We start from the raw sequence: 27762 nt of genomic DNA, 5'->3' as shown, positions 1-27762 counted from the left end.
AAAGAGATACTATCTCCATATATCAACTCCCCCACTCTTTGGACCTAGGAGCATCTGAGGGCGATATTTAGGATTGCTCCAGCCTATAAGCACAGGCAGTTCTCTCCTGCTGTGTGGATCTTGTCAGCTGTTTGTCCCAGCCCCAGCAATGGGAGCACCAGTGCTCCTATTAGCCCTGACCCTATTCCCAGTCGCAGCTGCAGCAAGCCTGGAACCGTGAGATGATCTTTTGATTTCGGGGGGCTTGGTGGAAGGGACTGTCATTGCAAAGTGGTGCTGAGGTCCTGCACTATTTAGCATCACACAGCTGAATGGTGGGGAGGCTGAGCAGAAGCAGCTCCTACTGAGTCCTGCTGGAGCACTGGGTGTCGAGCACCACTGCAGGTGAAGCCCCTGGTGTTTGCTTGTGCAGGCACTGCACTGCACACACTGCAAAGCTCAGAGGTCACAAGTTTTGCCTCTGTTCATCCTGTGCTGGTGGAGATGAAATTTGGTGTGAGGACTGAAGCCTTACGCCTCAGTCACTGAGTCTTTGGCTTCATTCCTCACTCACCCTTGTTCTGCTCTGTGTGCTTGCAGTTGGAATATTGTACACTGGGCAGCTGAGTCTTGGCTGGTGGCAAGGTGGTGACAGATATCAGGAGCTCTCTAGTTCCACACTGGGCATGTTGCTTCTTTCTGATATGGAAAGGGAGCTGCACTTCACTGCAGGCCTCCAGACATTTCTGACCCCTGGTCTACCTCTTCATGAAAGCAGCAGAGATGGATTCTGGCCTGTCCACCTCATCCTCTGAATTGTCTTTGAACATCTCCTGCTCTATTCTAGTCACTATATGGTGGTGCTTCCTGCTGTCATTCACCATTCCCAAGACGAGAAACTCTACATTCACCTCAGGTCCCTGACTGAAGCCGTTCACCTGGCTGTCACCTTGGAGGTGACAACCCAGAATCACACGCTGGTGGAACAGGATGTGGAGAAGCCAGGCACTTTTCAGTGCATCACCTTCCAGGTGAGTGTAGCTGTGGCTGCTGATTTGGCAGTGGAAACTCTCACCTTCTCTTCAGACAGGAGCCCAGCACTTCTCTGGGTACACTGTCCTTTGCCTTGCCATGGGTTGCAAGCATGTTAAGTATATTCTCCTACCAGTGCCAGGCAGAATACAGCAGTGTCTTGGAGCCTGACAAAGTAGGGAATCTTCCCTGTGTAGATAAAAACCTGTTCTTTTGATCTGTATTAGACCATTTCATCCTACTTAAAGCCTGTTGGAAAACATCGACTTTCAGTTTACTCAGAGTTTGGTCCCTAAAAATGCTTGTATATCACAGTGCAAGTCAATGCATTAGGAATATATTCTTTTCATTCTCACTTCCTCAGAAGCCTGTCCCTCCAGCTCCAAGAGGACCATTCTTCTCTAAAGCTGCATCTATGTTGCAAGGTGTAGTTGCAGCCTGCACAGACATTGAGCTTGCTTTAATTTAGCTGTGATGGGTGGTGACAGCGCTGAACCCACAATGAACTGAATTTCACCTAAGCAGCCTGGATGTTTCTTGGGTGGCTTGAGTTCCTGTCATTGCAACTCTGCTGCTCTAGTTGGCTTAACTAGACACACTAAGGCTGAGGCATGACAGGACCTTCAGTTACATTTTTAGAGAGCCATGGAGATGTGCCTGGTGCTGAGGCTCTACAAACTGCCCCTGTCTTTCTCAGCACTGTACAAAGTCGCTGTGCCTATGCCCTGATTGTCCTGCAGATTCAGCAGGATTCAAGGTGGGGCTGTAGTCACTTCTGGTTCTCGCATCAACAAGACAATGATTAACCAAGTGTTTGGTGCCACCCCTTAGGAGAGAACAAGTCCTGGGTCTGGAAAGCCAAGAAAGTCTGCCATTAGCAAAAGGAACCTTTCTCTTGGTGAGCTCGGTCTTTCTGATACTGAGATGTCCTGGTGTTCCTGATCAGTATCTCATCTCCCATTACTGTCTTGGTCAGCTCCAGATCTGACTTCCCTATGTTTTTTCTTGGTTTCATAAAAATCTCACATTTATTTGAAGTAGGAGAATGACATGTCAGTTCACTTGCTCTCAGGTTCATGAATAAGAGACAGGCAGTGACTGCTTCTTCTCCCTATAATGGCAAGTGGGTTAGAGACAGCACCATACAGTGGAATTTGGACACTGAATTTTGGGGATTTTTTAACAGTGATATGATGTCTCACATCTGGCATAATATGGAAAGTTTCTGACGAATTTGTTTTCTGTTGTCTTGTATCAATCAACCTAGGTGCCAGAATTGATTCCCAGAAAAAGAAATGATTCCACATCACACGTAAGACACGTCTCTTGACTGCCTCTCCTCTAACAAACTAGAGGGCTTCAGCTTCTCCTGCGACTGAGCCATGTTAATGTTGGAGAGGCAGGGTGGGAAAGATAGTAATGGGGAAAAAGAAATGTGAAAAGAGGCAAACGTGACAAGGAGAAAGGCAGAGAAAAGAGAATGAGGAAGTTGGGGATCAGAGAGAAGACTATGACTAGGGAAAGGAGAGAGCTAAATCAAAGGAGGGAAAGGGAGGCTCTCCGGAGATTTTGGTAGGACAGGTTGATTCCTCTCTCCTTCAAGCTACTTGTAGTCTCAGGCAGTTTGGTTTTTTTTTAACTTGACAGCCAGAGAAGGTGGTTTTTCTGCATGTCCTGATCCACAGTGGGGACAACGTGCTCTTTGAGGGTCGCAAGAAAGTTCTGGTCAAGCCCCAGAAGAATGTAATTCTGGTAGAGACAGACAAGAGCTTATACAAACCTGGAGAAACAGGTAAGGCAAGAAGGTGGTATATGGAACAAGGTAACAGCCACATCTTGCGGGAAGATTTCACCAAGTGCAGCAAGCTAAGCTTGTTGGAGATGAAAGAATGTAGATCTCTATTATCAGCTGTTTCCAGGAACAGTATGAGTCAGGATGTTCCCCTCCAAGCTGTGCTACACCAAATTCCCAGCCCGCTGCTCCGGGGTGTTGTTCTGGTGTGGTATCTCTAGTGACACCTAAAAGGAAAGCCAGGACTCTCCAGGACACTGAAAAATCTCATGTTTTTTGAAGACAGTTGTTAATATCTGAGTAAAGCCTAGAGCGACAGTTCCAAGCTATAGAAATACAGAGTTAGTCCACAGTCTTCACAATATGAACAGACTGCACACAGACCACCCCCACTGTTTAACACATCATTGTAATCTTTCCAGGTAAAGGAAGTGAGTTTCTACAGCTCACAGCTGCATATAGACCTCCCAGACAAAATCTCCTGGGGTGGGAGATGCTGGGGAGGGCTGTTTGAGGAAAGACTTGAATACCTCTGAGGTAAACAGAGACACAAGAATACTGGAACACAGAAAAGGATAAGCAGATTTGTGCGAGGACATGTTGCAGCCAGAATGCTTTACTATCCTTTTCTTTATATCTCCAGTGAAATTTCGAATTGTGAACCTGGACGAGGATCTTAAGGTCATTAAAAACGGGGTATCACCTTGTTCTTTACTAGAAGTAGGAACCTCAGCATGAGACACATTGAGAGGCTCATGAGAGACATCTCCCTTCATGTCTGTTAAACCATAAGAACAAATGATCTTTGAAGGGAAACCACTCATCCACTGGTCCCTTGGAGAAATACTGCAGCGTAAGCTAGTACAGAGGGAGGAGGAAACCTAGTGTGGGGTCTGGATGGGGCAGAACGTTCTGGTCAGGGTCCACATTAGGCAGTATTATTAATACTGGTTCACATGGATGCTGTTCTGCTCTGTACGAAACTGAGCTTCTATTTCTCTTGTTTTTACAGTATTCCCAGATATGGCTGGAGGTAAGTGACAAAGAACTGACCAAAGGGAGATGTCTGTCTCTTTCACTGTGCCCTTTCACTCCTGGACAGAGTTGTGCCACAAATGTAACCTCATAAGGTTATGGTTATGGTTCAGGTTCAGCTCCAGTCTTTTCTACCTGGTCAGCCTGGGTTCTTCATTCAAACCAGCACCTCTGTGATGCACATAGCTGAGCTAGAGGCAGGGCAGTAATGAACCTTTGCCCAACACCTTGTCTGCACAGAGCACAAGGCTAACTGCTCAGTAGATGCAGCACAGCTGCTTCTCCTTCCCACAGTGCTATGGTGTCTTCCTAGTAGCTTTACTAGGAAGTAAAGCTTTTACTTTTACTGTTCTTGGCAGCCTTTGCAATTCAAAAGTTCAGTGAAAGGATACTGGAGAGAGGAGAAGGAATCTTGCCTGGTGATCTGGTGTCCTCTCTACTGGGGCAAGGGTAAGCCCTCGTGGTGCGTTCTTGTGCCTGACTGTGGCTGGACCTGCCAGGTACCCATGCTCCCAGTGTGACTTGGTGGCTCTGCATGTCCTTTCCCAAACAGGATCCTGAATATAACCGCATTGCTGAGTGGCTGAATGTAAAGTCAAGACATGGCATTGTGGATCTATCCTTCCCCCTGGCCTCCAAAGCACCCCTTGGGGAGTATACCATCTCAGTGCAACAAGACATGGTTCAAAAAACCTTCACTGTTGATGAATATGGTGAGACTTGGACAACAGAGGTGGGGGGAAAGCAGTGCGGGTAGCTGGAGAGGAGAGCAGGCTGATGCAGCCATGTTCATCAGACCTTTTCCCTGGGAGAACAGCAGACTGGGGACAGGGACAGATGAGTCTATGCATACATCTCCTGCTGGGCTGGAGGTTCTGCAGCTGCATAGGGTACAAAGGAGAGGCTGTGGTCTAACATCTAGTTCTAGCTGTGGCTGGGCCCTGTAATGAGTGCTTTCTGCTGCTCATTGTCACCCTCTTCTAAGCTAGGTTTACTATCCACTCCAGTCAGCTGCTATAATAGGAAGTGGCATCATGTCTTAGTCCCATTCAGTTGCAGTGATGCAGGTAAGGACAAAACCCCGTGCCATTTACAATGTTCATGCTTGACTGAGCTGGAGTAGAAAGCAGTCCCACATGCAACTGTAGGAGCAAATAGAAGGTGGCATGGCTGAAGGGAGTAACCCCTATTGCAACATGGTGATGAGTAACTTGGGACATTACTGTCTTTCCCCGCATCTGGACCACAGCTGTAACAGAAACTTACAGTCAATGTCCATACTTAGAATTGCTTTTTTTCCTCCATCCTTATCTTCCTCTCTTTTGTGCAGTGCTGAAAAAAATTGAATTACAGATTGAGCACCCTCCATTTATCACTACAGCGGAAGAAGAATTTCAGCTGAAGGTCTGTAGCAAGTGAGTACCTGATGTGATCTCTGGCCTTCGACTCCGCAATCACCTCCAGATTGCCCATAGCCAAGAAGTGGCTTCCAGTATGATGTTCTTGCATTACCCTGTGGTTGGGGAAAACAGATCACTCTCTGGAATGGGCTCCTTCTCACACCTGGTCACTTACTGTGACGCTGAAAGACACTAAGGATGCGGGGTACAGTGGTGGAGAGGGATGCAAACTGATCTTAAGGGATGAGCTGAAGTTCCTGAGCATACAAGGTACAAAGCTCTTCCAGGCTCCACTTCCCCACTGATGGGGGTGTGTGTGTGTGTGGCCTGGATCAATATTTCTGCTGAAGTGGCCAGTCTTCAGGTCAACGTTTCTCCCCTTTAACACAGGTATACCTATGGGAAGCCCGTTCAAGGGAAAATAGGTATTACTTTTATCACATTATCCCAGTTCTCGGAAGGCAATTTATCAAGTTCTACTGAGATGAGGAAGCAAAACAGCTGGGTAGGTGAACAAATAGGAGAGTGGAAAGTATAACCTGCTGGAAATGTACGTCTGTCACCTTAACCTGCCTCGATGCACCTCTGATGTGCACCAACCTGTTTAGTCTGGTGTCTTCCCACTTGCTTAGACCTTACCAGACCATTGATTCCTCTTCCTGTGACTTGAATTACTGCTCTAGCTGCCCATATCTGACTCAGTGTTTCAGGAGAAGGTGTAAGCTCTGTGTAAGTAATGATGCCTCGGGTCTTTCCCAAGTGTCTATATCATATTGTATGCACTCAGATCACTGGTCTGTTCTGTCCTGTGACCGCTCCCACCAATGAACAGGCTATCAGAGCATCAGATGGTCTGTGGCTTAATGCCCTCTTTCTTGCTGTATCCATGCAGTTAATGGATCATCTTAAGCTTGATAGTTTCCTGTCTGAGATTATGTCCAGTGCTGGTTACAGTTTATGCACATTTGTGTTCATTATACATTTGTGCTTAAGCTCCACACTTGGCTGTTCCCATGGCTTTCAGATGCAGCTCTTTCAGCCTGAAAGTCACAAGAAAATATTTCTAAATGTCAGACCAGTCGGTAACAAGCCAAACTGTAAAAATCCAGCTGGATCTCTGCATCTTTTAAAATGCACACAGTAGCAAAATATCTCTAGCTGGAATGCTGTACAGTCTTAGCTGCGCAAAACAGCAACTGAATGCCAGCTCCCTCTCACATGGCATGTAAGAGGCCCTGCAAGGTTCTGTGCAGAACTTAACAGGCATGACTAAAACCACTTTGTCCACCTCCCCTCTCTGGCAGACTGGCTGTACCTAGTCTCCGCCTTCATGCTTGGCAAAGCTCTTGCAATCTGTAACAGGTTGGATGCCTTTGTTTAACATGGCCACATCACAGAGATGGTCTTGACTGGAAAGCCACACTGTCAGGCTTTATTCATCAGGGCCATATAATTTCAGGGAGGAGGTTACCTTTAGCTCAGGTAAAGACACTCATGTTCTTTCAGCTGCAGGATCTGGATTTAATACAGTCCCCTGAGTTTGTCTGTAACATAATTAACCCTTATGTGATTTGCCTGAAGCACTTTTTTCTGTCACTTTTTTGGTGACTCTTTAATCCAAGCATGTCAATTTTCTTCTCTGCCTAAGGTATCCATGGTGGGTTTCTGCAGTTACAGGTTTTTGAGCTTCCATCCGTTCCACACATATTTGGAAATACTTCTTTAGGATTGCCCAGCATCTGTGAAATAGTTTGTTTTCCTCCACAACATGCTCTTTCTCTCTGTTTATATCTCTTTTTCTGCAGACAAACAAGGATGGCTGCACTACTTTTACAGTGAAGACAGAGACTCTGGAATTAAATGAAACTAACAGCTACGTAATTGTGATAGGAGAAATGGTGGAAGACGGAACAGGTACTGGAGAATATGTGAAGCATTCTCTTCCTTGCAGGCAACTTCTTTGGTTTTGGCCTTTCTGTGGCAGTTGAATTCCTTTTGAAAAAGTAACTTGAGAGTTTCCAAGTCTTCTGGCATGATGATGATCTCTATTCTGGTACCTCTTCCATGTACTATTACCAGATTTCCTAATTCTCTCCACCCTTCATCTCCACTAGCACATATATAACATTTTAGTGATTGCCTGGACACCAAGTTGTTCCTCAGCCAGTTGCAAAGCCCTTGCTAGCCATGGAAAAGTCTGCAACAAGCCCTTGCAGTCCTTGGTAATTGTAGTGCACCACCCTAACAGGTAGCCCCTACCCACAGTCTCTTGTCCTCTCTTTTCCTAAGCCTCAGGCAGGACTGCTTATGCACGCTCCTGCTGTCAGGAATCCCATTCTGCTCACTTTTAGTCTGACACAATATTGACTATAAGGAGGTAAGTTTTCAATATCAGTGTTAATGTGCACCTAGCTCTGGCAGCTGGACGTGTCCATTGTTCAAACTGTCACACTGTGGGTGGGGTCCTTCAGGCCACTTTTAGGCATCTATAGTGTAGCTGTCTGTAACTAAACAGTCTTCTAGTTTATCTTCAAAAAGAGAAATAAGTAATTATAGGATACAATGCATCATGTCATGAAGCAGAGGCCCCAGAAAGGTCGAGTGAATCATATCCTAGAAGAATGCATTTTCTTTCCTAAATTTAGAGGTTGTAGGTGTTGTAGGTATGTTGTAGGATGTTGAAACATCTTCTTGTCTTCTGCTTCCCTGAGAGCACTGCTAGGGTTTAACAGATTTCTTATCTCTCCACCCAGGAGCAGAGACTAAGGAAATTTCTGGAATTCCTGTTGCGACAAGAATGAAGTCTATAGAGTTTATCAACATCCATCCATTCTACAAACGTGGACTACCGTACACAGGGAAGGTAACACCCATGGATCCCTTCTCTGCTACACATCATAGGTCTAATCTTCTGTAGGCAGAAAGCAACAATCTCCAGGAAAGTACGTGCTGCTCTGCTGCTACCCAGCAACTATGAGTGAAGCATCCTGTAGAAGCAATTTCTTCTCCCCATCCTAACCTAGTATATTCCCTGGTCAGGAATTTTAGGGCCAGCTGCAGTCTCTTGAGGCTTCCCCAGGAGTAGCTCCTGAAACTAGTCTGTGCAATAAAAGGCATATGGAACAGGGGTGGGGTCGACAGGGAAACAACATTCCCTTTGGACAAATATTCCTGGTAACTTGGCAGAAATCACTGAAGCCTTGCATATCAGTTCACTGGCAGTCATTTCTAAGTCAAGTTCCCTGGGCGATGCTAGGACTGCTGTCCCATGGGGCCTAGAAACACTTTCATCTGGGCCACTACTAACCCCAGCATGAAGAAGGACAAGAAACAGCAAGAGTTAAGTTGCTGGAGACAAGACTGTTTCTCATCATCAAGGATCCTACAGCATTGTCCAAGAAAAAGCTCAGGATCTGAGGAAATCACCTCCCCCCCTCAGTATAGGTGTCTCATTTGGCTGCCCTACTGTTTATTTCTAGTCCCGAACAGCTGCACATTGTTGGTTTTGTGTATTTGTCACATTTTATTTGGATCCTTCCAACCTGTCTGAAAGCTAGATGGGTTGAGGAAACCCAGTGGTAGAAACAATATTAAGCACTGGCAGTGCCTTGGAGTGTGGCAGAATGGGGTATTAACTTCATCCCCTTCCCTGCAGATGTTCTGCCACAGTAACGAGTCTCCCCTCAGACATGAAACGGTCTACCTAACAGTTGATGTCAACGATGAGGAGAGACACCTGTCATTCCTCACAGATGAGAATGGGGAAGTCCACTTTTCATTGGATACCACCAGCTGGAATGGCACACTGGTTTCTCTGAAGGTGAGCATCAGCCAAAGAAAAAGGAGGATAAAGTGAAGGTAGACTGAGGAAAGGGATAGAAAGTGGAAGAAATCTGAGGTTTTGGAGCACCATCCTCTGTCTTCTGATCTCATTTGACTATGTCTGTGGAAGCATCTTTACTCTCCAGTGCCATCTCCTCAGGGAAACTGGAGGCTGTGCTGCAACTGTTAAACCAAATGGTCACCAAAGGTGCTCTGCTGTCCTGATCTGAAGCACAACCCTAATCTTTTGTACCCCTCCCCCCAACCCCTCTGGCCTTATCTTCCTTTGACTCCATTAAAAACATCTGTTATTCTGAATACTTCCTTGGAGGAAATCTCCCCTTCTCCACTCTAGGACATGTTGGAGGTGGCTCAGCAGAACTGGCAGTTGACACCTGTCTCTCTTGAACTCCACTTCTAGTGGCTGCCCTTGCCCCGCAGCAGCACATAGCTTGTGCAGGCTCAGCCTGGCAGGTAGTGGCTCTTGACCTCACTTTGAATACCAGGCCTTGAAGCACTTGGCTTCTTCTCACAACTTCTGATCCCACACCTGGAGCTTGTTGTTACCAACCTGGCAGTACAGTCATCTTCCCACTACCTGCATTCCTGCAGCTGATGTGGGATTCATGCCCAAGCAGTACTATCTCCTGTTGCCATTCATTTCTCAGAGACTGCAACTATTGTTCTGGACATTTTTCCCTGAGACCCCTGTCTATCCAGAGTGAGGTTCCCTAATTTTGTTTGGGTAGGATTTGGGGATCAGAGATTCTGTTATCTAGGAGGTAGATTTCTGTCCTCAGTGAGCCTGGGGACAGGCTCTTGTTCTTGTTCCTAGGCCCATGGCTATTGTCCACAGAGCCCTAAATTATCTGCAGAGAAGTAGAGCTTTACCATACAAAAGCTGTTTTGGTGTCTGCTGTGCTTCAGGGCATCTGACCAGAAACACAAACTGAAAACAGGGGTGCTGTGGTTAAAGTCTGGTGTGGGTTGTGTCCCCATGGAAAGATAAAGGAAGAAAAATGAGATTGCGGGCAAATCTACTAGACTTAGATTTTTGCTAAAACTTCGTAAGAGAAAGTCTCATAAGACACTTTAAAATTACATTTAAACAAAAGAATATTTTAAGCATACAGATATGTGGTCTGCCATCAGCTCAGGTAATAACTTAGTGTTTTCAGCAGGTATACAAGCTCCCTTGTATCACTTGATACTGATTGCCAACACATGTTTTTGTGCTCTGAAGGGTACTTACAACCTTGGAAATTACGATGAGCAAGATTCTTCTGAAAGTTACCCAGGAGTTGAGGATAGCTTTCACTGGCTGAAATCTTTCTACTCTGAGAGCAACAGCTTCCTTGAGATCAAGGCCAGGAATAATGTGATGCCCTGTGATCAAGAGCAGGAAGTGCAAGTGGATTATATTCTTGACCGGAATAAACTCAGCTCTGAAGCAGAACACATTGATTTCTACTATTTGGTGAGCACAGAAGACAGCTGGATCTCAGGGCAAGATTATGCTTACTGGCATTTTACCCTTTTCACACAGCACATAGATAGTCACGGGAAAGGGTAAGCTACTCCCAGGCCAGTATAAGTCAGTTTGTGAGTTGTTCTGCCCAAACCTCCTCCTGTTTTCCAGTTCCTGGACCTGCTTCTACCCCCCCGCTGCTTTGCTTTGTAAGGAGTGTCTTGACATAGCTTGGGTGATAGATGCCTGCCATTTATCCTACTTTCTATTATGTTCACATGGGTGGCAGTGGAAGACTATCTTGGTTTCTGCCCAGCAGGTTTGCCCCAGATTTCCATCTGGGTCTGGGACAATCTGTCTGTGAACTAAGAGGCAATGTCTGGGGCAGCTGACCTCCCCTGGCCTGCATATTTACAGGAAAAAATGCACAGGGTTTTGATGCACTCCAGAGATATGTAATCATGTTTTGATGAAGTCCACTCTCGAGGAAGTGAGTCCAAAGCAAGAGTAGGAGTACAGTCTAGCTGAGAGGTCATGAGTATCTTGGTTACTGAACTGGGCTCATTCTTGTGGTCAAAAAGTGCTGTATCTTTGTAATGTGAAGATCAGAGTTCACTGGGGCTTAAAAGCTGCTCTTAGCTTCAGATGTACCTCTGGCTTTGCAAGCAGCCATGTCTCCTCATTGCCTAACCAACACCTCTCAAATTCTTTCCTAGCTATGCTATCACCATCTCTGCTGCAGAGCTCTTTGGGTCATGTCCTGCCAGAGGAGCTTCTGTGACAACATCTGTCAGTCGTCCTTCTCCCTTCTCTTGTTCTTTTCCCACTCTCCTCATGCTGTCAGAATCCAGGCCCCTGAATGGCTCTTCTCTTTGTTCTTCAGGTGATAGCAAAAGGCAAGATCCTTTTCAGTGGAGAGAAGCAGATGCCAATTATCCAGCATGAGAGTGAGTAGAAACGCATGAAGTGCCTCATAACACACCGCAGAAACTGTGACCACTGTTCAGTGACAATCTCTGCAGGTGTTATTCTTATCCACAGGTGGATCTGAGTTCTTAGTGGTGGTCCATCACATTAGACCAACACAATCTCCTCTCAGTTCAGTGTCTTTCTAGGTGACTGTCCTTCTCCTGCCTTGTCTAATTGTTCTAATATCCAACCTTATGACTTTGCTGATAGCTTGTACTTTTGGAGAAGATATAAAATTTGTGTAGCTTGCCTTTTTATCTAAGGTGCAGTAGGGAAGAGGAATATTTTTGCCAAACTTGAGCCAAAGAAGTAGCCAGTATCCTGTTGATAATCTATGACGGTATTTGTGGGATGTTCTTATCTGCAGGCAAAAATTATTAAATTCCCTCTTTTTATTCTTATTGTGTGTCCTACCCCAATGAGCTGATTCAATCAAATGTTTTCCCTCTCTTCCTTGCTGCTATCTTGTGCAGATCTGCAGGGCTCCTTCTCATTGACTCTGACTATTGGCAATGACTTCCTGCCTGACATCAAGCTTCTACTGTATGCAGTCTTCTTGGATGGAGAGGTGGTGGCTGATGTGGAAGAGTTTCAAGTAGAAAAGTGCTTTAGACACAAGGTGAGTAGAAACGCACAAGCGCGACAGCTTCATTGATGTGCTCTGGCCTGCTGTGGTTCCTGGACCTGTTTTTTTTCTCAGCCAAGTGGTGTAAGCTGGATACACGCCTAACCAGATGCCCACTATTTTTGTCTGGGAAACAAAACAGGTAACTTCCTTCTTCCCTGAATTCCTAGTCTGCCCTCCCCAACACTGATGGGCAAGCCTTTCCCAAGGAGTAAATCAGGCATCCTTGAACTCTGTTTTCTTGCCCCATTCCCCATGACTGACTTTGGAACACGCTGTCCCCCATGTTCTCCCTAACAGAGAGGAGAACCCTGCCTGCTTAGCTCTCTGTGTTAGCTCTGGATCAGAGGGTGGTGGGTGTGTGGTTGTAGGAAAATTCTGGCTGCGCTGTACACACTGTAACCTTCCTGATGGGTTTCCAGGAGGACCTGTCTCAGCATCTCAGCACCCTTCCCTACCTTATTCTCTGTCTTTCCCTCTGCTGCCTAGACATCTAAGAGTCATAGGGTCCCACTCTCCAACGCTAAGCCCCCTGACCCTGTCTTCTTTTGCAGGTGGCACTGGACTTCTCACACAAAGAGGAAGTCCCGGGATCGAGAGTCAGTCTGGACCTCAAGGCTGCTCCAGGGTCCTTGTGCTCTGTCCAAGCTGTTGACAAGAGTGTCCTCCTGAAGAATAATAATACCCTAACAGCAGACACAGTGAGTGCAGCCTGCAGTGATCAGCCCCTAATGTCTGCCTGCCTTCTGTCTCCACGCATTGGTGGGAGGAAGCCCATAGTCGATCCCAGGACACGGCTGCAGTGTTAGGTGGCTGCCCTGGCATCCCCCTCCTCAGCCTCTTCTGAGGTGGTGATCATGTTCCTCGTGGATCAGCCCTGCACTGTGAGAGTGGTGGATGCTGCATGGCACTGCAGGGGTAGGCAGAGAGAGCAGCTCCAAAGAGATGCTGGTGCTTTCCCCTTGGAAAGACAGTGCTTAGCAGCTTTCCTCACATCCACCTGTCTCTCTGCTCTTCCATCTTCCAACGGGCAGTGAGGCTAAACTTTTCAAATGGAATTCTGCCCCAGTAGGGTCCTCCTATCCCTCTGCCCCAAACATTGCTGAATTATAACCATACGACAGATCAGGCTGAGCACCTGAGCAGTTCTTTAGAAAACAGTAGCTAGGGGACAACACCCCGTGCAGACAGTGGCTGGTGAAAAGTGGTCAGGACTTTGTCGGCACCCAGGTGCATTCTGAGAATCTAGGAGGTTTGAAGGAACTTAGGTTAAAGCAGAAGGAACTTACTTTAAAGCAGTTGTGTGTTTCAGAGGAATGAATTTAAGACTTAGAACAAAAATACTGCAAGAATTGAAAATCCTAACATAATGCCACAATGTATATCAGAGATAATACACATATATATGCCTCGGGCAAAGTTGTAACCTGGGTTATAGCAGGCCAGCCTGTTACAAGGAAGGTTCATCAAATCCAGGGGGACTTGCTGCACCTGTAGGTAGGACCGAGAGTGTGATCTGGTGTTGCATTTTACAGGAATGCTCTTCTAGGGCAGAACACTTGCATCATGTACTAATAGTTATATAAAGTAGCGATCATTAAATATGTGAGTCAGATGTGCCAATGACTTGTGCTCAAACTGAATCATGCGTTTTATCCTAATCTTGCACCCTAGAGGTAAAAGGCTTGAACTGTCAGAGATGAAAGTCTGCAGACTAAAAGTTACTTGCTTACATCCACTCCTTGGGCTTCATGTCATTTAGTATAAGCTGGGCCAGTGCCAACTTCCTCAACTGCAAAACTTTACAAAGTATAATAGAGGGCTACAATCCAAATATTTGACCCATACTCATGCTTGTTGGCCAGTTCCTTATGAAGACCTCTATTTTTCCATTGCAGCTGTATGAGAAGATCTTTGATGACAGCTTCGTAATTGGAGGACGAGGGTTCCCTAATCACTTGGAAGACTTTGAAGCATACCCTTGTTTGCCACAGCAGTCCAGTCTCCACAAAAAGACTCAGATGGGAGCACCATGGTACCAAAGTGATGGTGATGTCTTTAATCTGTTTAAAGTGAGTCTTTACACTTGTACCAAACTCTTCCTGAGCCAGCGGTTGCCACTATGCAACCCGGAATGCCTACAAGAATTTACTCTTAGCAAACTTCAGCTGCCCTGATTTTCATTGCTACAAGTCATCTGTGCCTTGTCCATCTGTGTGGCCACACTAATTTGGGGACTATGGGGAAAAATGAAACTTACAAGTAAGAATAGCGCAAACCATTTGATTAGAGAAAGACAGTGTAAAAATGAATAAACTTAGTTTAGGCTACCATATCTACAAAGAGGGAGTGGCAAGAATATCCCAGTAAGACCTGAGGACCTCATCATGTTTTTACCAATCACTGTTTGGCTATTATTTTATTTGCAAACTCCTTTACTCTGTGTTTCATTGAATCTCTTGTTACTTCTCCTCAAAGCAGTTTTAATAAAAAGAAGTCCTTCACAATTTGACTTTATAGCTAACTGTCAAGACAAATGACAGAAGAAGCTTATCTACTAACAAGCACAATATCCAGAAAAAGATTAACAACATATCTGCTAACTGAAACCCAAGTGGTGCTGCTTCTGACAGAATGCTGTTTAAAGAAATATATGCAAGCAAAAGCACCTCAAAATAGGAGAAGAGGGTAACAACACACTGAAAGCAACCCAAAATGTAGTCTGAGCTGCATGGGCTTCTCAGGCTGACAGAACTCTTCCTTACAAATACAGATCCTGATTGCCTCCAAAGGCATGGTACTCCGCTGTCTTCTAGATACTTACTCCTAGATTATGTTGGATGCTAGTTAAAGGAGATGCTACTATATCTCAATTATTAGTGACCCTGTAACAGATGACTGTCCTGTAGCATATGATTAAATCCACAGGCATGTGCAGCCTCCACAGAGAGAGTGAGGACCCATACTCTCCATGAAGAGTTTTGACACTTCAAGAAAGAAGAGTTCTCAGTGACTTGCAGATCCTTAAATCAAAGCAAGGATTGCTCACAGGATCAAATGTGTTCTTTTGGTGTGATGATGTCTTCTTCTCCATGCACATGAGGGAGCATTCAGTCCAACATTCCCACCTTGCAAAGCAAAGGCTCTGAGAGTCTGAGTCTCATTCAGACAAAAGCAGAATCCATACTAAGTTGCGACTGAGTTCCCCGTCAAGTTTTTTAAGCCAGGACTGTTAAGAATGGTTTTGTGTGAACAACCAGTCAGATCTTTCCATTCTAAAATTGTGCAGAGATTCAAAGCTTGGATTTTTTTTTTTTTCCTTAAGTTTTTCATGGGATATATGGTGTTTGACTCTGGCTCATTGTTAGAGTTAGGCATGTGAAGTTGAAATTTACTTTTATGAGAGGTAATAATTGGCCCCAGTATTGCTCAGAAGCTGTTTTTCATTCTTCCTGCATTGGCCAGAGTCTAAGCCTGTAAGTCTATGCATACGTATATAAACAAGCAGCATTTAAAAATATTTCAGCTATCACCAGCCCCCTTATGATACCTGCTATCATGAGATATTTTCAACATTCCTTGTTCCCTTTTATTTATCACTGATTTACTCTCTTCACTGTTTTCCCAGCTATTGTGCATGAAAATATTAACCAATACAAGAATCAAGAAACCAGTTTCCTGTATGCAACCAGGCTTTGAGAAAAAGAAGTATTCTGGAAAAGACATCCTTCTTGGTAAGGAACGGACATGTACATCTCCTTGACTGAAGAGGCCCTTCTCCCAGTTCTGGCCAGCCTGCAGCTGAGACTCTGCTTCTTGCTTCCCTCTGCTGTGTTTCTTGTTTGTATATGAGCGGAATGAAGCTTGTGTCCAGTTCAATGGACCTGATTTATAAATCACAGATAAAAGCTCAAATATCTGTGCTTTACTGGCTGTCCCTGTGTTCTGTGCTCTTCACAGGAAATGTAGTATGCTCTTCACCAGCACTTTCACAGATTATTTAAGAGAGTGCAACTCCATTTGAGCATGCTGTCTCCCCCTGGATCCAGACCAAACTTGCTGGATCTATCAGGCTAAACTTCACCCAACTCTGTCTCCCTAAAGCTGTGTTCCTCAAAGATACACTGTGCCAGATCCTCACTGAAAAGCCAACCCTGTCCATTCTTGTTCTGTGTCACAAAGCATTTACAGTTTGTGTTAGATTGCCTGTGAATGAAGAACTAATTTCACCTGGAGCTACACATGCTGTTTTCTGAGGTATTGTTTGCCTATCTGCAGAAAATCGTGTTGACCATAGTGATTCTGCACCTCACTCTAATAACATGAGGAAGCCAAAACCACGGACACTTTTCCCAGAGACCTGGATTTGGGATTTGGTCCCTGTCAGGTTGGTAACAGCCTCTACCTGCCTTCCCCAAAGAGACCTCTGGAGGCTTCTAACTGCTTCTAAGCAAGTTCTCCTCTCCCTCTTCCTGCTGTAGGGATGATGGGCAAGCATTTGTCCAAGTTGCTGTACCTGACACCATCACAGAATGGAATGCCAACACCTTCTGTGTTGCCGATACTGGCTTTGGGTTCTCTCCTCTGACCACTCTTAGGGTCTTCCAGCCTTTCTCTGTAGATCTGTCACTGCCATACTCTGTGATCCAAGGAGAGACTTTCAGCATAAAAGCCACTGTCTTCAACTACCTCAAGGACTGTATCCAGGTGAGTATTTCCCCAATAACACACCTCTGTCAGAGCAAAAACTTGGCTCAAAGGCAAGCTATGAGCTTCTCAGGAGCCCTAGATACTGGCATTGGGGCCACAAAGCACAGCCTTGCAGTTTGTGACCTGGGGTGTTTGTTCTTTGTGCAGTTCTTGGTGCTAACACTATGCCAACGTGTGCTTGTACACCCCACCACACTCAGATGCGCACCACTCTCGCAGAGACCCCAGAACTAAAGCTGGATGCCTGTCCAGACTGCCGGTTCACCAGCTGCCTCTGTGCCAACGAAGCAAAAACCTTTGAGTGGAACGTAATAGCCACCAGGCTGGGTGAGGTTGAGCAGAGGGATGAGTGGCAGCTAGTGGGAGGTGGGAGGGGTGGAATTTGCCTGCCTCTGCATGTCTGGTCCCAATGCTGGTACATACAGTTGTCTGCTGCAAGTGCTCAGTGATGTGCCCCTGTGCTCCTTGCAGGTAAAGTGAATGTCACTGTGAGCAGCATGGCAGAAGACTCACACAATCTGTGTGATAACAGGATTGCTGTGACACCTTTGCAAGGGGAGAGAGACACTGTGATAAAACCTCTGCTTGTGAAGGTTAGTCAGACCTCAGGGTGGAGAACACTTGGGAGCAGCGGGTCGTCCCCTGAGGAAGTTAGCAAGATGCTAAGAGGAAGTTTAGCCCTTTCTTCTTGGAAGCAGACAGGCCTGCTGAGGCATGGTGACTTCCTTTCCTGCTTTCCCTATCTGAACTACTCTTTCTCCATCTGCAGCCAGGAGGTGTCCTACAAGAGAAGACCCAAAATGCCTTTCTCTGTACTACAGGTACGGGACAAAAATCCTTGACTGCTATTGATCATGAGAGCAGGATGGAAGGGACAGGGCTACTGCAAGTACCCAGAGGTGGGGAGAATTTGTCAGAGAGCAAGCGCTGGTGGCACTGTCCCTGCCTGGAAGAACAACTACTATAGTTAGTCCATGTCTGTCTTCTACCTGACAAAGTTTCCTGTACTGAGGCATTTGTTTGCAAGTCTCAGCTGCTGTGACTCAACATTACACTGAGCCTCACCTGGGTCTCCCTGGTATGTTACACTTCTGTGTGATATTTCTTCCACGGGATAAATTTCTGGGTTCTGCCTTCCTCAGATAACACTGTCTCTGAAGAGTTCTCCCTGATGCTGCCTGCAGAAGTGCTGGAGGGATCTGGCCGAGCCAGTTTCTCTGTGATTGGTGAGAAAGGCTTTCCCTGCTCTTGGGTCCCCAGCGGAAGAGTTTCCACAATGCTTTAGCGATGCATCAACCTAGTTCCTCATGAGATAAACTGTAAGGGGTGTGACGTTGGCCTCAGAAATGCAGATCAAGTAATCTTTTGCAATATTTATTCCTTTTATAAGGGATGATCCTGGGTGATGCCCAAGTGGCGGGGTGTCTCCTATGATGTCTGTCACTGCCATCCACCTCACTGAACTAAAACCATCCCTCTGCAGATTTCCACCTAGTTTGTCTCTATAATTCTTTTCCCTCTTTGATACCCACTCAGGACTGATAGCTGTCTTCACCTTTCTTCAGATCTCCTCATCTTTGCATTCCTTCCCTCCTCCCAGAACCATGACCTCTTCCCTTTCTGTGCTGGTCTAATCTAGGAGGGGTCAGCAGAAATCTTAATCATCTCTGTTCAGTGAGGAGCTGGCTCTTTTCCAGGATCCCAGTAGAGTTTTGAGAAGGCAACAGTCCCTTCATTTCATACTGCTGAATGTCTGTGTTTTTCTTTTCTCCTGCCCCTCCACCTCAAACATAAGGGGACATCATGGGCCCAGCACTGCAAAATTTAGACCAGCTGCTAGAGATGCCCTTTGGCTGTGGCGAACAGAACATGGTTCAGTTTGCACCAAACATCTTCATACTCTAGTACTTGAACAAGACTAAACAACTGGACCCAGAAGTTGAAAATAAAGCACTGAAATTCCTGAGAACAGGTAAACATTGTCCATCTTCCTTTTGCTGCAAAATGAAGGTGTGGGGCACTGGTCTGGTGGGGAGGTGCAGGGCAGGAGTGGGAGCACCGCCAGAGCTGTGACAAAGGAAGATATCACAGAGAATAATAGACATGTCTCATGGGAGGAAAAGTGTGTTTCTGAAGAAGCAGGACTTCTGTCTCTGCCTGCTATTGAGGTACTAAGCCTGCTTTTCTGAGAAGGGGGTGCGTAATTAATGATCTCCATCATTATGTGATGCCTGTGGTTTGTTCCCTTATCAGTCCAAGGCACACCGAAGTCCCTCGTGGAAACAGGGCATCAGCTATTAATTGGAATAAAGAATGGCCTTTGTGGATAGATAGGAATTTTGTAGCTTAGTGTTTTCCCGTGGTTTAGGACACGTATTGTGGGGGCATGTCAGCTCTGTCCAATATAATCTGAATTTAGTACAGTGCCAGTGTCTGTGTCTCATTTTGCAATGTACCTCACATTCCAGCCTGTCAGTCTCCTTATCCTGCTACACTGCAAGCTCAGCAGCCTCCCATGCATAGGATTTTACTCCCTTTCCTTCCTCATTTCTCTCCTGTACCGTGAGTTAGGACGGATGTCTGGGAGAGGGGGGCATACTCAAAAGAATGGCAGCAGCAGAGGGGCAAGGTGGAGGCTGAACAGCGAGGCTGTGAGGAGGGTGGAGGAAGAGCAAACTGATGCAAACAGCATTCTGCCCTCTGAGCTTAAAGGCATAGCCTTGTCGCTTTCTGTATGTCCCATAAAAAGCACTTTCTTGAGTCCCAACAGGGCTAGCAGAAGTGCTGAAAAGCAAACAGGGTTTCATATTGGTCCCCTCTAGTAAAAGCCTTTCTCCTTACTCCTACAGCTTTTTTTATTCACAGCAAGTGAGAGTTTCCTGGGCCACGGGGAGACATAAGGTGTGTGAGCATGTCACCATTTCACAAAACATTAGGGCAGATACCCCCAGTACTTGCACATAGCAGCTCTAGTAACATAGAGCAGTCACGTGGCGCACTTCAGTGATGCTTCCGGTCGTGGCGATGCTGTGGGATGCATGGGGAATTGTGGGGTGGTAGGTTTGCCTCAATGTCTCTGGCTGTAGGACCTGGTGAAGTGTCTTGCCACAGCAAGAGACAAAGCCTTCTTCCCACAGCAGAGATACAGTTTGAGATGCTACAGGCCCTCACAATGAGAGTTTTGTCCTGACACCTGTGTTCGTAGGTTACCAGCGTCAGCTGCTCTACAAACATGATGATGGCTCCTACAGTGCCTTTGGGAAAGCTGACAACCAGGGAAACACATGGTAAATGACCAGAGTCAGTACTGTCATCCAAACCTAGTGTCCTTGCTGATTCAGCTCCTGGTCGTGACATGGGATTCCTCTGTGCTCTGCCCACAGGCTGACAGCTTTTGTAGCCAGGTCCTTTGGACAAGCCAGCTCTTACATTTACATCAATAAGGACCATGTGCGCAACGCTCTGCTCTGGCTGCAGAAGCATCAGCTGCCCAGTGGCTGCTTCCAGAGTGTGGGGAAGCTCTTCAACAACGACTTGAAGGTATGGCTGCCAGACATGTGAGTGGGAGCCGGAGGAACACAATGTGGGGCACAGGGTTGCTTCCCCAGGCTCTTCCATGGTGCATGGTAGCACAAAGCAATATCCCCATGGTCTAGCACAGCCAAGGCAGCTTCCCAGAGCAGAATGAAAAAGCGTGGCCTAAACCAGCAGGCGTTTATTTCCTCTGTGTGAGGTTTTAATCTCTGCTAGGCTTTCTTCATTTTTACTTTAGCCAAAAGGTGCCATGGCTAATTATGCCAAGGCATTTCAAGGGCACAGGGAGAAATATTTTTTATATTTTAGTGCTTGTCTAGAATACCCTGTCTGGATTCTCCCTCTTCTCATGCCTTATGATGCACAATACTCTCCAGATAGGCCTGACTGTGTGCTCTAATATGGGATTATCTGAAGACACAGTTGTCTCGCCACCACACAAAAAGTATGACTTCTCCTGAAGCCTGGCATCCCCAAAATGATCCCTGCAGTGTAGCTGGAAATGCACCAAACTCCTGGTGAACATGCCCTAGTGCTCAGATATCAAACAACGTTCATGTAGTATGGTAATACTTTGGTTCATTGTCTTTGTAAAGGTAAGAATAATCCAGACTGGTCAGATTGCAAAGTCGCCCATATGAAATACAAGGCAGATTTATGAAAGAATGCAGGCTGGTATTTTAGCAAAGCAAAGGGTTACACTATTTTTCTTAAAATTTGGATGCAGTAAAAACCAGAGTGTACATCTTTGTCTGACTTTCATTAATTTCTCAGCTTAGGCTTTCTATTTGAACAGAACTTTTTGGAATAGGTTTTGCCCCCCCACAAACCCCCTTACACTGCAAAGTTTCTGCTATTTAGTGTGAATGATGCTTCTCAGCATCTCAGCCCAAATTTCCCCCCTCATTTTAGATGTCTTGTCTCATGTCTGAGGATGCAAGTAGAGCTTCCCCAAGAATGAATGTCCTCTGATGGGAAAAGAGGCTCCTGTGAGCCTGTTTACCCATATTCACCTGTAGGTTCTCACAGTCAGCTAAATTATATGTAAACTTGCATTGCTTCATGTATGCAAATCCTGCATCATAAAAACTTTGTTCAAGTGTCCAGTTGTAACATATTTAATAAAATAAATAGCTTAACAGTTTGCTCCATGCCCTTCTACAAGAAAGTATGCCTAGGCTGTATGCACAGTATGGCTCTGAGGCTACCCTCAACACCAGACTTTCATGATATTCAGTAAGTGAGCCTGGAGTGCTTTCCTTCGGTGCTCACACGTCCAAGAATACCCAGAAGCATGCTACTGTACTCTCTCAGATACGCCATCCATAAGCAGTTTCAGTGGCTCTACAATGACAGGCAAGCAATGATTGGTTTTGTCCCTTTCTGATGTTTGTCTGTGTGACTTGCAGGGTGGTGTGGACGATACAATCTCGTTAACAGCCTATATCACTGCTGCACTGGTTGAGCTCCATCTGGAGAAGAATGTAAGTCACATCCAAACTCTTGCAGGGCTTGGGAGCATGCTCCACCCTTCGTTCCTCCCCAGGATTGTGGTTTCAGGGAGTAGCGAGCTTGAGTTGGCGAAAGTTTCTGTCATGTCCCACCTTTGTACACAATAAGGTCAATAGGAAAATTTTAACTTTGTGAGGAGTTCTTAATATAAATGGCCTGATTTGCAGCAAAGTAGAGCATCTGCCATTCCCAGCTGATCTCACGGGAAACAACTGTCTCTGAAAATGGCTTAGGGCTTGTGGGGAGAGGCAATAGTTTTCATTAGACTGACCAATATAGCTAAAGGAAGAAAAAAAGACCACCTTTCAGGTATGGACTCCCCCCTCCTTCAGACCTGAAATGAAAGCAGTGATCTTCAAGCCAAGTGTAGACTGTTCTAGCCACAATGGGCTGATATTCCAGCCTTACTGGTACATGGCTCCGTGGCTGGTGTCACCACCACAATTTTAGGTTTTTCGATAATGGGATGGCCTACATGGCACCGGGCTTGCTGGCGTCAGATGAGATTCACCTTTCTCAAAGGGGGAGGAGGGTCTTTGCTCAGGAGCTTGCTGGGCTCATTGACAGAGCTTTAAAATAGGCTTGAAGGGGGAGTGGGATAATATCAGACTTGCCTGCAACAAGCTGTGGGATGACACACCAAAGTCAGAGGGACTGGGTGCTAGCAAAGGCCCTAGTCTTGCTCGGAGATGTGCTGCATATACTGCAGCACACTTGCAATCTTATGGAGATGAGCCAGGGGCTCCTGAGGTAAAAGGAGCCAACAGAGAAACACTGGTAAAATACCTTAAAGGAATTCCAGCCAGTAAGCCAGTTTCATTGGGGGCCCAACTGAAATGCCTCTATGCAAATGCACCTAGCATGGGGAACAAACAAGAGGAGTTGGAGACGTGCCCATGCCTGCAGGGCTATGATCTTATTGGCATCACGGAGACGTGGTGGGATGGCTCCTGTGACTGGACTGTTGGGATGGAAGGGTACCAGCTCCTTAGGAAGCACAGGCAGGGGAGACGAGGAGGGGGTGTCGCCCTCTTATGTCAATGATCAGCTCCACTTGGGGATGGACAAGGAGCTGACTGAGAGCTTATGGGTCAGGATTAAAGGGAGCATAGGGACAGGGGACATTACAGTGGGGGTCTGCTACAGGCCACCTGACCAGGGAGACCGAGCAGATTAGGCCCTCTATAGGCAGATAGGAGCAGCCTCATGTTCACAAGCCCTGGTCCTCATGGGGAACTTCAACCACCCTGACATCTGTTGGAGGGACAGCACAGCAGGGCATAAGCAACCTGGGAGGTTCCTGGAATGCATTGATGATAACTTCTGTCACCTTCAAGGTGCCAATGCTGGACCTTGTTCTTACCAAGAAGGAGGGGCTGGTAGGGGATGTGAAGCTCAAGGGCAGCCTTGGCTGCAGTGACCATTAAATAGTGGAGTTCAAGATGTCAGGGCGGCAAGGAGGGCGCACAGCAAGCTCCCTGCCCTGGACTTCAAGAGAGCAGACTTTGGCCTCTTCAGGGACCTACTTGGTAGAATACCATGGGACAACATCCTGGAAGGAAGAAGGGCCCAAGACAGCTGGCTAGTATTCAAGGATCACCAGGAGGCCTGCATGGATGAACAAGGACCTCCTGGGCAAATTCAAACACAAAAAGGAAGCCTACAGACAGTGGAAGCAAAGGCAGGTAGCCTGAGAGGAATACAAGTTAGAAAAACTAAAGCCCTGATATAGACTTAAATGTGGCCAGGGATGTCAAGGGCAACAGGAAAAGCTTCTACAGGTATGTTGGTGATAAAAGAAAGATGAGGGAAAATGTAGCCCCCCTCCAGAATAAAATGGGAGACCTGGTTACCCAGTATATGGAGAAGGCTGAGGTACTCAATGACTTTTTTGCCTCAGTCTTTACTGGGAAGTGTTCTATCCACACTGCCCAAGTCATGGAAGCCAAAGGCAGGGACTGGGAGAATGAAGAACCACCACTGTAGGAGAAGATCAGGTTTGAGACCATCTAAGGAACTTGAAAGTGCACAAGTCCATGGGACCTGATGAGATGCATCTGTGGGTCCTGAAGGAACTGGCAGATGAAGTTGCTAAGCCACTATGCATCATATTTGAGAAGTCATGGCAGCCCAGTGAAGTTCCCACTGACCGGAAAAAGGGAAACATAACTCCCATCTTTAAAAAGGGAAAAAAGGAAGACCCGGGGAAGACTACAGGCCAGTTGATCTCACCTCTGTGCCTGGCAAGATCATGGAGCAGACCCTCCTGGAGACTATGCTCAGGCACATGGAAAATAAGGAGGTGACTGGTGACAGCCAACATGGCTTCACTAAGGGCAAATCATGCCTGACAAATTTGGTGGCCTTCTGCAACAGGGTTACAGCATTGGTGGATAAGAGAAGAGAAACTGACGTCATCTACCTGGACTAGTGCAAAGCATTTGACACTGTCCCACATCACATCCTTGTCTCTAAACTGGAGAGACATGGATTTGACAGATGGACCACTCGGTGGATAAGGAATTGGCTGGACAGTCTCACTCAAAGAGTTGCAGTCAACGGCTCAATGTCCAAATGGAGATCAGTGACGAGTGGCATTCCTCAGGGTTCGGTATTGGGAGCAGTGCTGTTTAACACCTTTGTCAGTGACATGGACAATGGGATCAAGTGCACCCTCAGCAAATTTGCCGACGACACCAAGCTGTGTGGTGGGGTCGACACTCTGGAGGGAAGGGATGCCATCCAGAGGGACTTTTGCAGGCTTGAGAGGTGGGCCCATGCAAACTTCATGAAGTTCAACAAGGCCAAGTGCAAGGTCCTGCACGTGGGTCGGGGCACTCCCAAGCACAAATGCAGGCTGGGTGGAGAATGGATCGAGAGCAGCCACGAGGAGAAGGACTTGGGGGTGTTGGTGGACAAGAAGCTCGACATGAGCCGGAAGCATGCGCTTGCAGCCCAGAAAGCCAACCACATCCTGGGCTGTATCAAAAGCAGCATGACCAGCAGGTTGAGTGAGGTAATTCTGCCCCTCTACTCTGCTCTCGTGAGACCCCACCTGGAGTACTGCGTCCAGCTCTGGTGCCTCCAACATAAGAAGGACATTGAACTGTTGGAGTGAGTCCAGGGGAGGGCCATGAAGCTGATCAGAGGGATGGAGCACCTCTCCTATGAGGACAGGCTGAGAGAGTTGGGATTGTTCAGCCTGGAGACAACAAGGCTCTGGGGAGACCTTAGAGCAGCCTTGCAGTACCTGAAAGGGGCCTACAGGAAATCTGGAGAGGGACTGTTTACAAGGGCATGGAGTGATAGAACAAGAGGTAATGGCCTTAAGGTGAAGGAAGGTAGATTTAGATTAGCTATTAGGAAGAAATTCTTCACTGTGAGGATGGTGAGGCACTGGAACAGGTTGCCCAGAGAAGTTATGGAGGCCCCCTCCCTGGAAGTGTTCAAGGCCAGATTGGATGAGGCTTTGGGCAACCTGGTCTAGTGGAGGGTGTCCCTGCCCATGGCAGGGGGGGTTGGAACTAGATGATCTTCAAGGTCCATTCCAACCCAAACCATGCTATGATTCTATTAGAAGCTCCGAAAACAGCATTGTAGTCCCTCGGGAGCTGAGACCCATAGCACGCAGGTCTGACAGTTCTGAGCCAGCATGTTACTAGACACTTCCTACAGCTGGATTCTCCAGTGTATTAATAATCCCCTGTTCCAGTGATATGTCCCATCACATCTTTGTTTTCAATGCACAGTGAGTGGGTCTTTGTCTACTCCACGTTCCACAGCCTGAGAGATATGCTAGCACTGAAATACATCAAGTGTGTAGCTGGCATGCTTAAGGGTTGGGAATAGATTTTCACAACAAGAAGCGGTCAGAGGAAATTCACTGGGTTTGGATTCCTTTCTCAGGACACCATGCTGGATAATGCTTTACATTGCCTCAAGAATATAACACTTGATAAGACAAGTCTTTATGTCAAGGCCTTGATGGCTTATGTCTTCACATTGAGCAAGGACATGGAGATGAAACAGCAGCTCCTGGATATGCTAGAGAAGGAAACTTGTAAGTTGTTGTTGTTTAGAAGATTTCAGGTTCTAGAGATAATGACTGTGATTAAGGCCTGATATCTGTAGGGTTTAATTGCAGTGGTTTGGGAAACTTAACTATTCTGATTGGCTTTTCTGTCAGAAAATGGTAATTTAATGAAGCTGTGAAAGTCTCTAGCTTTATTAGACCCAGAAAATCTAATCAAAAACAGCAGAGGTGATCCATGCTTAATTTGTGTAGTCAAAGTACTTGAGCTGTGGTGCTCTCATCGTTCTTCAGCAACTCATACAAAGTACAAGAGATCTTGCAGGGGAAACTTGCTTCACTATGTCTATTCAGCTGCTGGTCAGGGCATTTACTTGCAGAATTCAAACCTTTTGACTGCTTCCCTATTGCTGCTCTACTCAGTTCAGGAACCTTGGGTGGATGCATTTTTATTTCTGTGCTGCTGAGCTTGGTTCTCCCTTTTGTCTATTTAATTTGGAGAAAACTGGACTTATATCCTGAATGAGGATGCCAGGTGGAGATTTCAAAGCACGTAACCCTATGGTTAAACAGTTGGTAACAATATTGCCTGATTTGGGTTAAGTAAGTTCCTCTCCACATCTGTTCATCTGGCAGCGTGATGAACTACATTGGGAACTGAAAAATAACACAGAAGAAAAAGGGGACAGAGGATTTTTCAGCCTGACCAGCTACCAGTGCAGAGTGTAGTTCACTGCATAGCCAGTCAAGCTGCCCAGCTGGCTTCACAGGGTGGCTAGTGGGCGAGTTGGAAGGAGCAGAATTGCACACACTGAATGCAATACTTTTTCAGAGCTGCCTCTGAGATAGTACAAATGGATCAAGAGACTGGAGCACATCCTCATTGATGTCCAGTCAGTCTGATGCTCCTAACTTACCAAGCACTTTGGAAAATGTCCCCTTAAGGCCCTAGAGCATGGAGCACTACAAACTGTCTATGGGTCAAGTGATAGTTTTGTCTGGCTCTTGCTTCCACTGACAATAGTTAGCAATGACTTGGCAGGACCAATGGAGTTGTATGTGAGGGAAAGTTGTTGTCCTACATGTTTAAATGTGTCTGTGTTCTACCTACTGACTCTGAGGATGTGATTGCAGCCAGATCGCCTGCTGGAGAATTGCTTCCCGAGAGGATTATCTTCTGCTGGCTAGAGACACCTTCTGTGGCCAGGTGGCTGAGATTCTGTTAGCCTCACTAACAGGATTACAGTTGGATCTCAAACAGGAGTTTGGTGCTTTTTAAAGAATCAAGGTTAATCTGTAGGTCACCTGTAGCTGCATCTCCAAGACACCTTCTACCACTTCATGAAAAAATTGTTCTGCTGTTGTGGTTTACACCCAGCTGTCAGCTAAGCCCCATGCAGCTGCTCACTCACTTCATCCCTGGCGGGATGGAGGAGAGAATCAGAAGAGTGAAAGTGAGAAAATTCGTGGGTTGAGATCAAGACAGTATAATAGGTAAAGCAAAAGCCACGTGGTGCAAGCAAAGCAAGAGGAGGAACTCATTCACCACTTGCCATGGGCAGGCAGGTGTTCAGCCATGTCCAGGAAAGCAGGGCTCCATCATGTATAACGGTGACTTGGGAAGACAAATGCTATCACTCTGAATGTCCCCCACTTCCTTCTTCCCCCAGCTTTATATGCTGAGCATGACATCATATGGTATGGAATATCCTTTTGATCAGTTTGGGTCAGCTGTCCTGGCTGTGTCCTCTCCCAAGTCTTTGTGCACCCCCAGCCTCCTTGCTGGTGGGGTGGTGTGAGGAGCAGCAAAGGCCTTGGCTCTGTGTAAGCACTGCTCAGCAGTAACGAAAACAT

At 46.4% G+C, this 27762-nt stretch overlaps 1 protein-coding gene across 3 annotated transcripts; it reads left to right on the top strand.

Annotated features, from left to right (window-relative positions):
* The first annotated feature begins 91 nt into the window (after nucleotides 1-91).
* LOC129208663 (alpha-2-macroglobulin-like protein 1) lies at nucleotides 92-25899 on the top strand. 3 transcript variants are annotated; one of them, XM_054831807.1, is made up of 27 exons: nucleotides 92-216; nucleotides 827-1010; nucleotides 2279-2323; nucleotides 2659-2803; nucleotides 3447-3499; nucleotides 3816-3836; nucleotides 4392-4551; nucleotides 5169-5253; nucleotides 5629-5743; nucleotides 7044-7152; nucleotides 7992-8101; nucleotides 8894-9058; nucleotides 10304-10537; nucleotides 11412-11475; nucleotides 11971-12116; nucleotides 12677-12823; nucleotides 14021-14194; nucleotides 15751-15856; nucleotides 16980-17159; nucleotides 17304-17425; nucleotides 17602-17653; nucleotides 17975-18058; nucleotides 18628-18804; nucleotides 20038-20119; nucleotides 20216-20372; nucleotides 21776-21850; nucleotides 25785-25899. In XM_054831807.1, the coding sequence occupies exons 1-23, from the start codon at nucleotides 149-151 to the stop codon at nucleotides 18735-18737; spliced, it is 2679 nt and encodes an 892-aa protein (XP_054687782.1). In that variant the 5' UTR covers nucleotides 92-148; the 3' UTR covers nucleotides 18738-18804; nucleotides 20038-20119; nucleotides 20216-20372; nucleotides 21776-21850; nucleotides 25785-25899. The 3 variants fall into 3 exon arrangements, with proteins under 3 accessions (XP_054687782.1, XP_054687790.1, XP_054687799.1); XM_054831815.1 differs by lacking the exons at nucleotides 20038-20119; nucleotides 20216-20372; nucleotides 21776-21850; nucleotides 25785-25899 and having other exon boundaries at nucleotides 17975-18151; nucleotides 18628-18665; XM_054831824.1 differs by lacking the exons at nucleotides 17602-17653; nucleotides 17975-18058; nucleotides 18628-18804; ... (2 more) ...; nucleotides 21776-21850; nucleotides 25785-25899 and adding an exon at nucleotides 17654-17800.
* Nucleotides 25900-27762: the final 1863 nt, after the last annotated feature.

Source organism: Grus americana, chromosome 1 (assembly GCF_028858705.1).
Source record: "Grus americana isolate bGruAme1 chromosome 1, bGruAme1.mat, whole genome shotgun sequence".
In the NCBI taxonomy this organism is placed as follows: Eukaryota; Metazoa; Chordata; class Aves; order Gruiformes; family Gruidae; genus Grus; species Grus americana.
Note: the sequence above shows the minus strand (reverse complement) of the source record. Positions and strands in the feature narration are given on the sequence as shown.

Bases quoted from the DNA above. Each gene is read 5' to 3' on its own strand.
- LOC129208663 (XM_054831807.1), top strand. From the start codon at position 149: ATGGGAGCACCAGTGCTCCTATTAGCCCTGACCCTATTCCCAGTCGCA. The intron at 10,538-11,411 runs GTGAGCACAGAA...TTTGTTCTTCAG, and splicing joins ACATTGATTTCTACTATTTG to GTGATAGCAAAAGGCAAGAT. The intron at 17,654-17,974 runs GTACGGGACAAA...TGCCTTCCTCAG, and splicing joins TGCCTTTCTCTGTACTACAG to ATAACACTGTCTCTGAAGAG.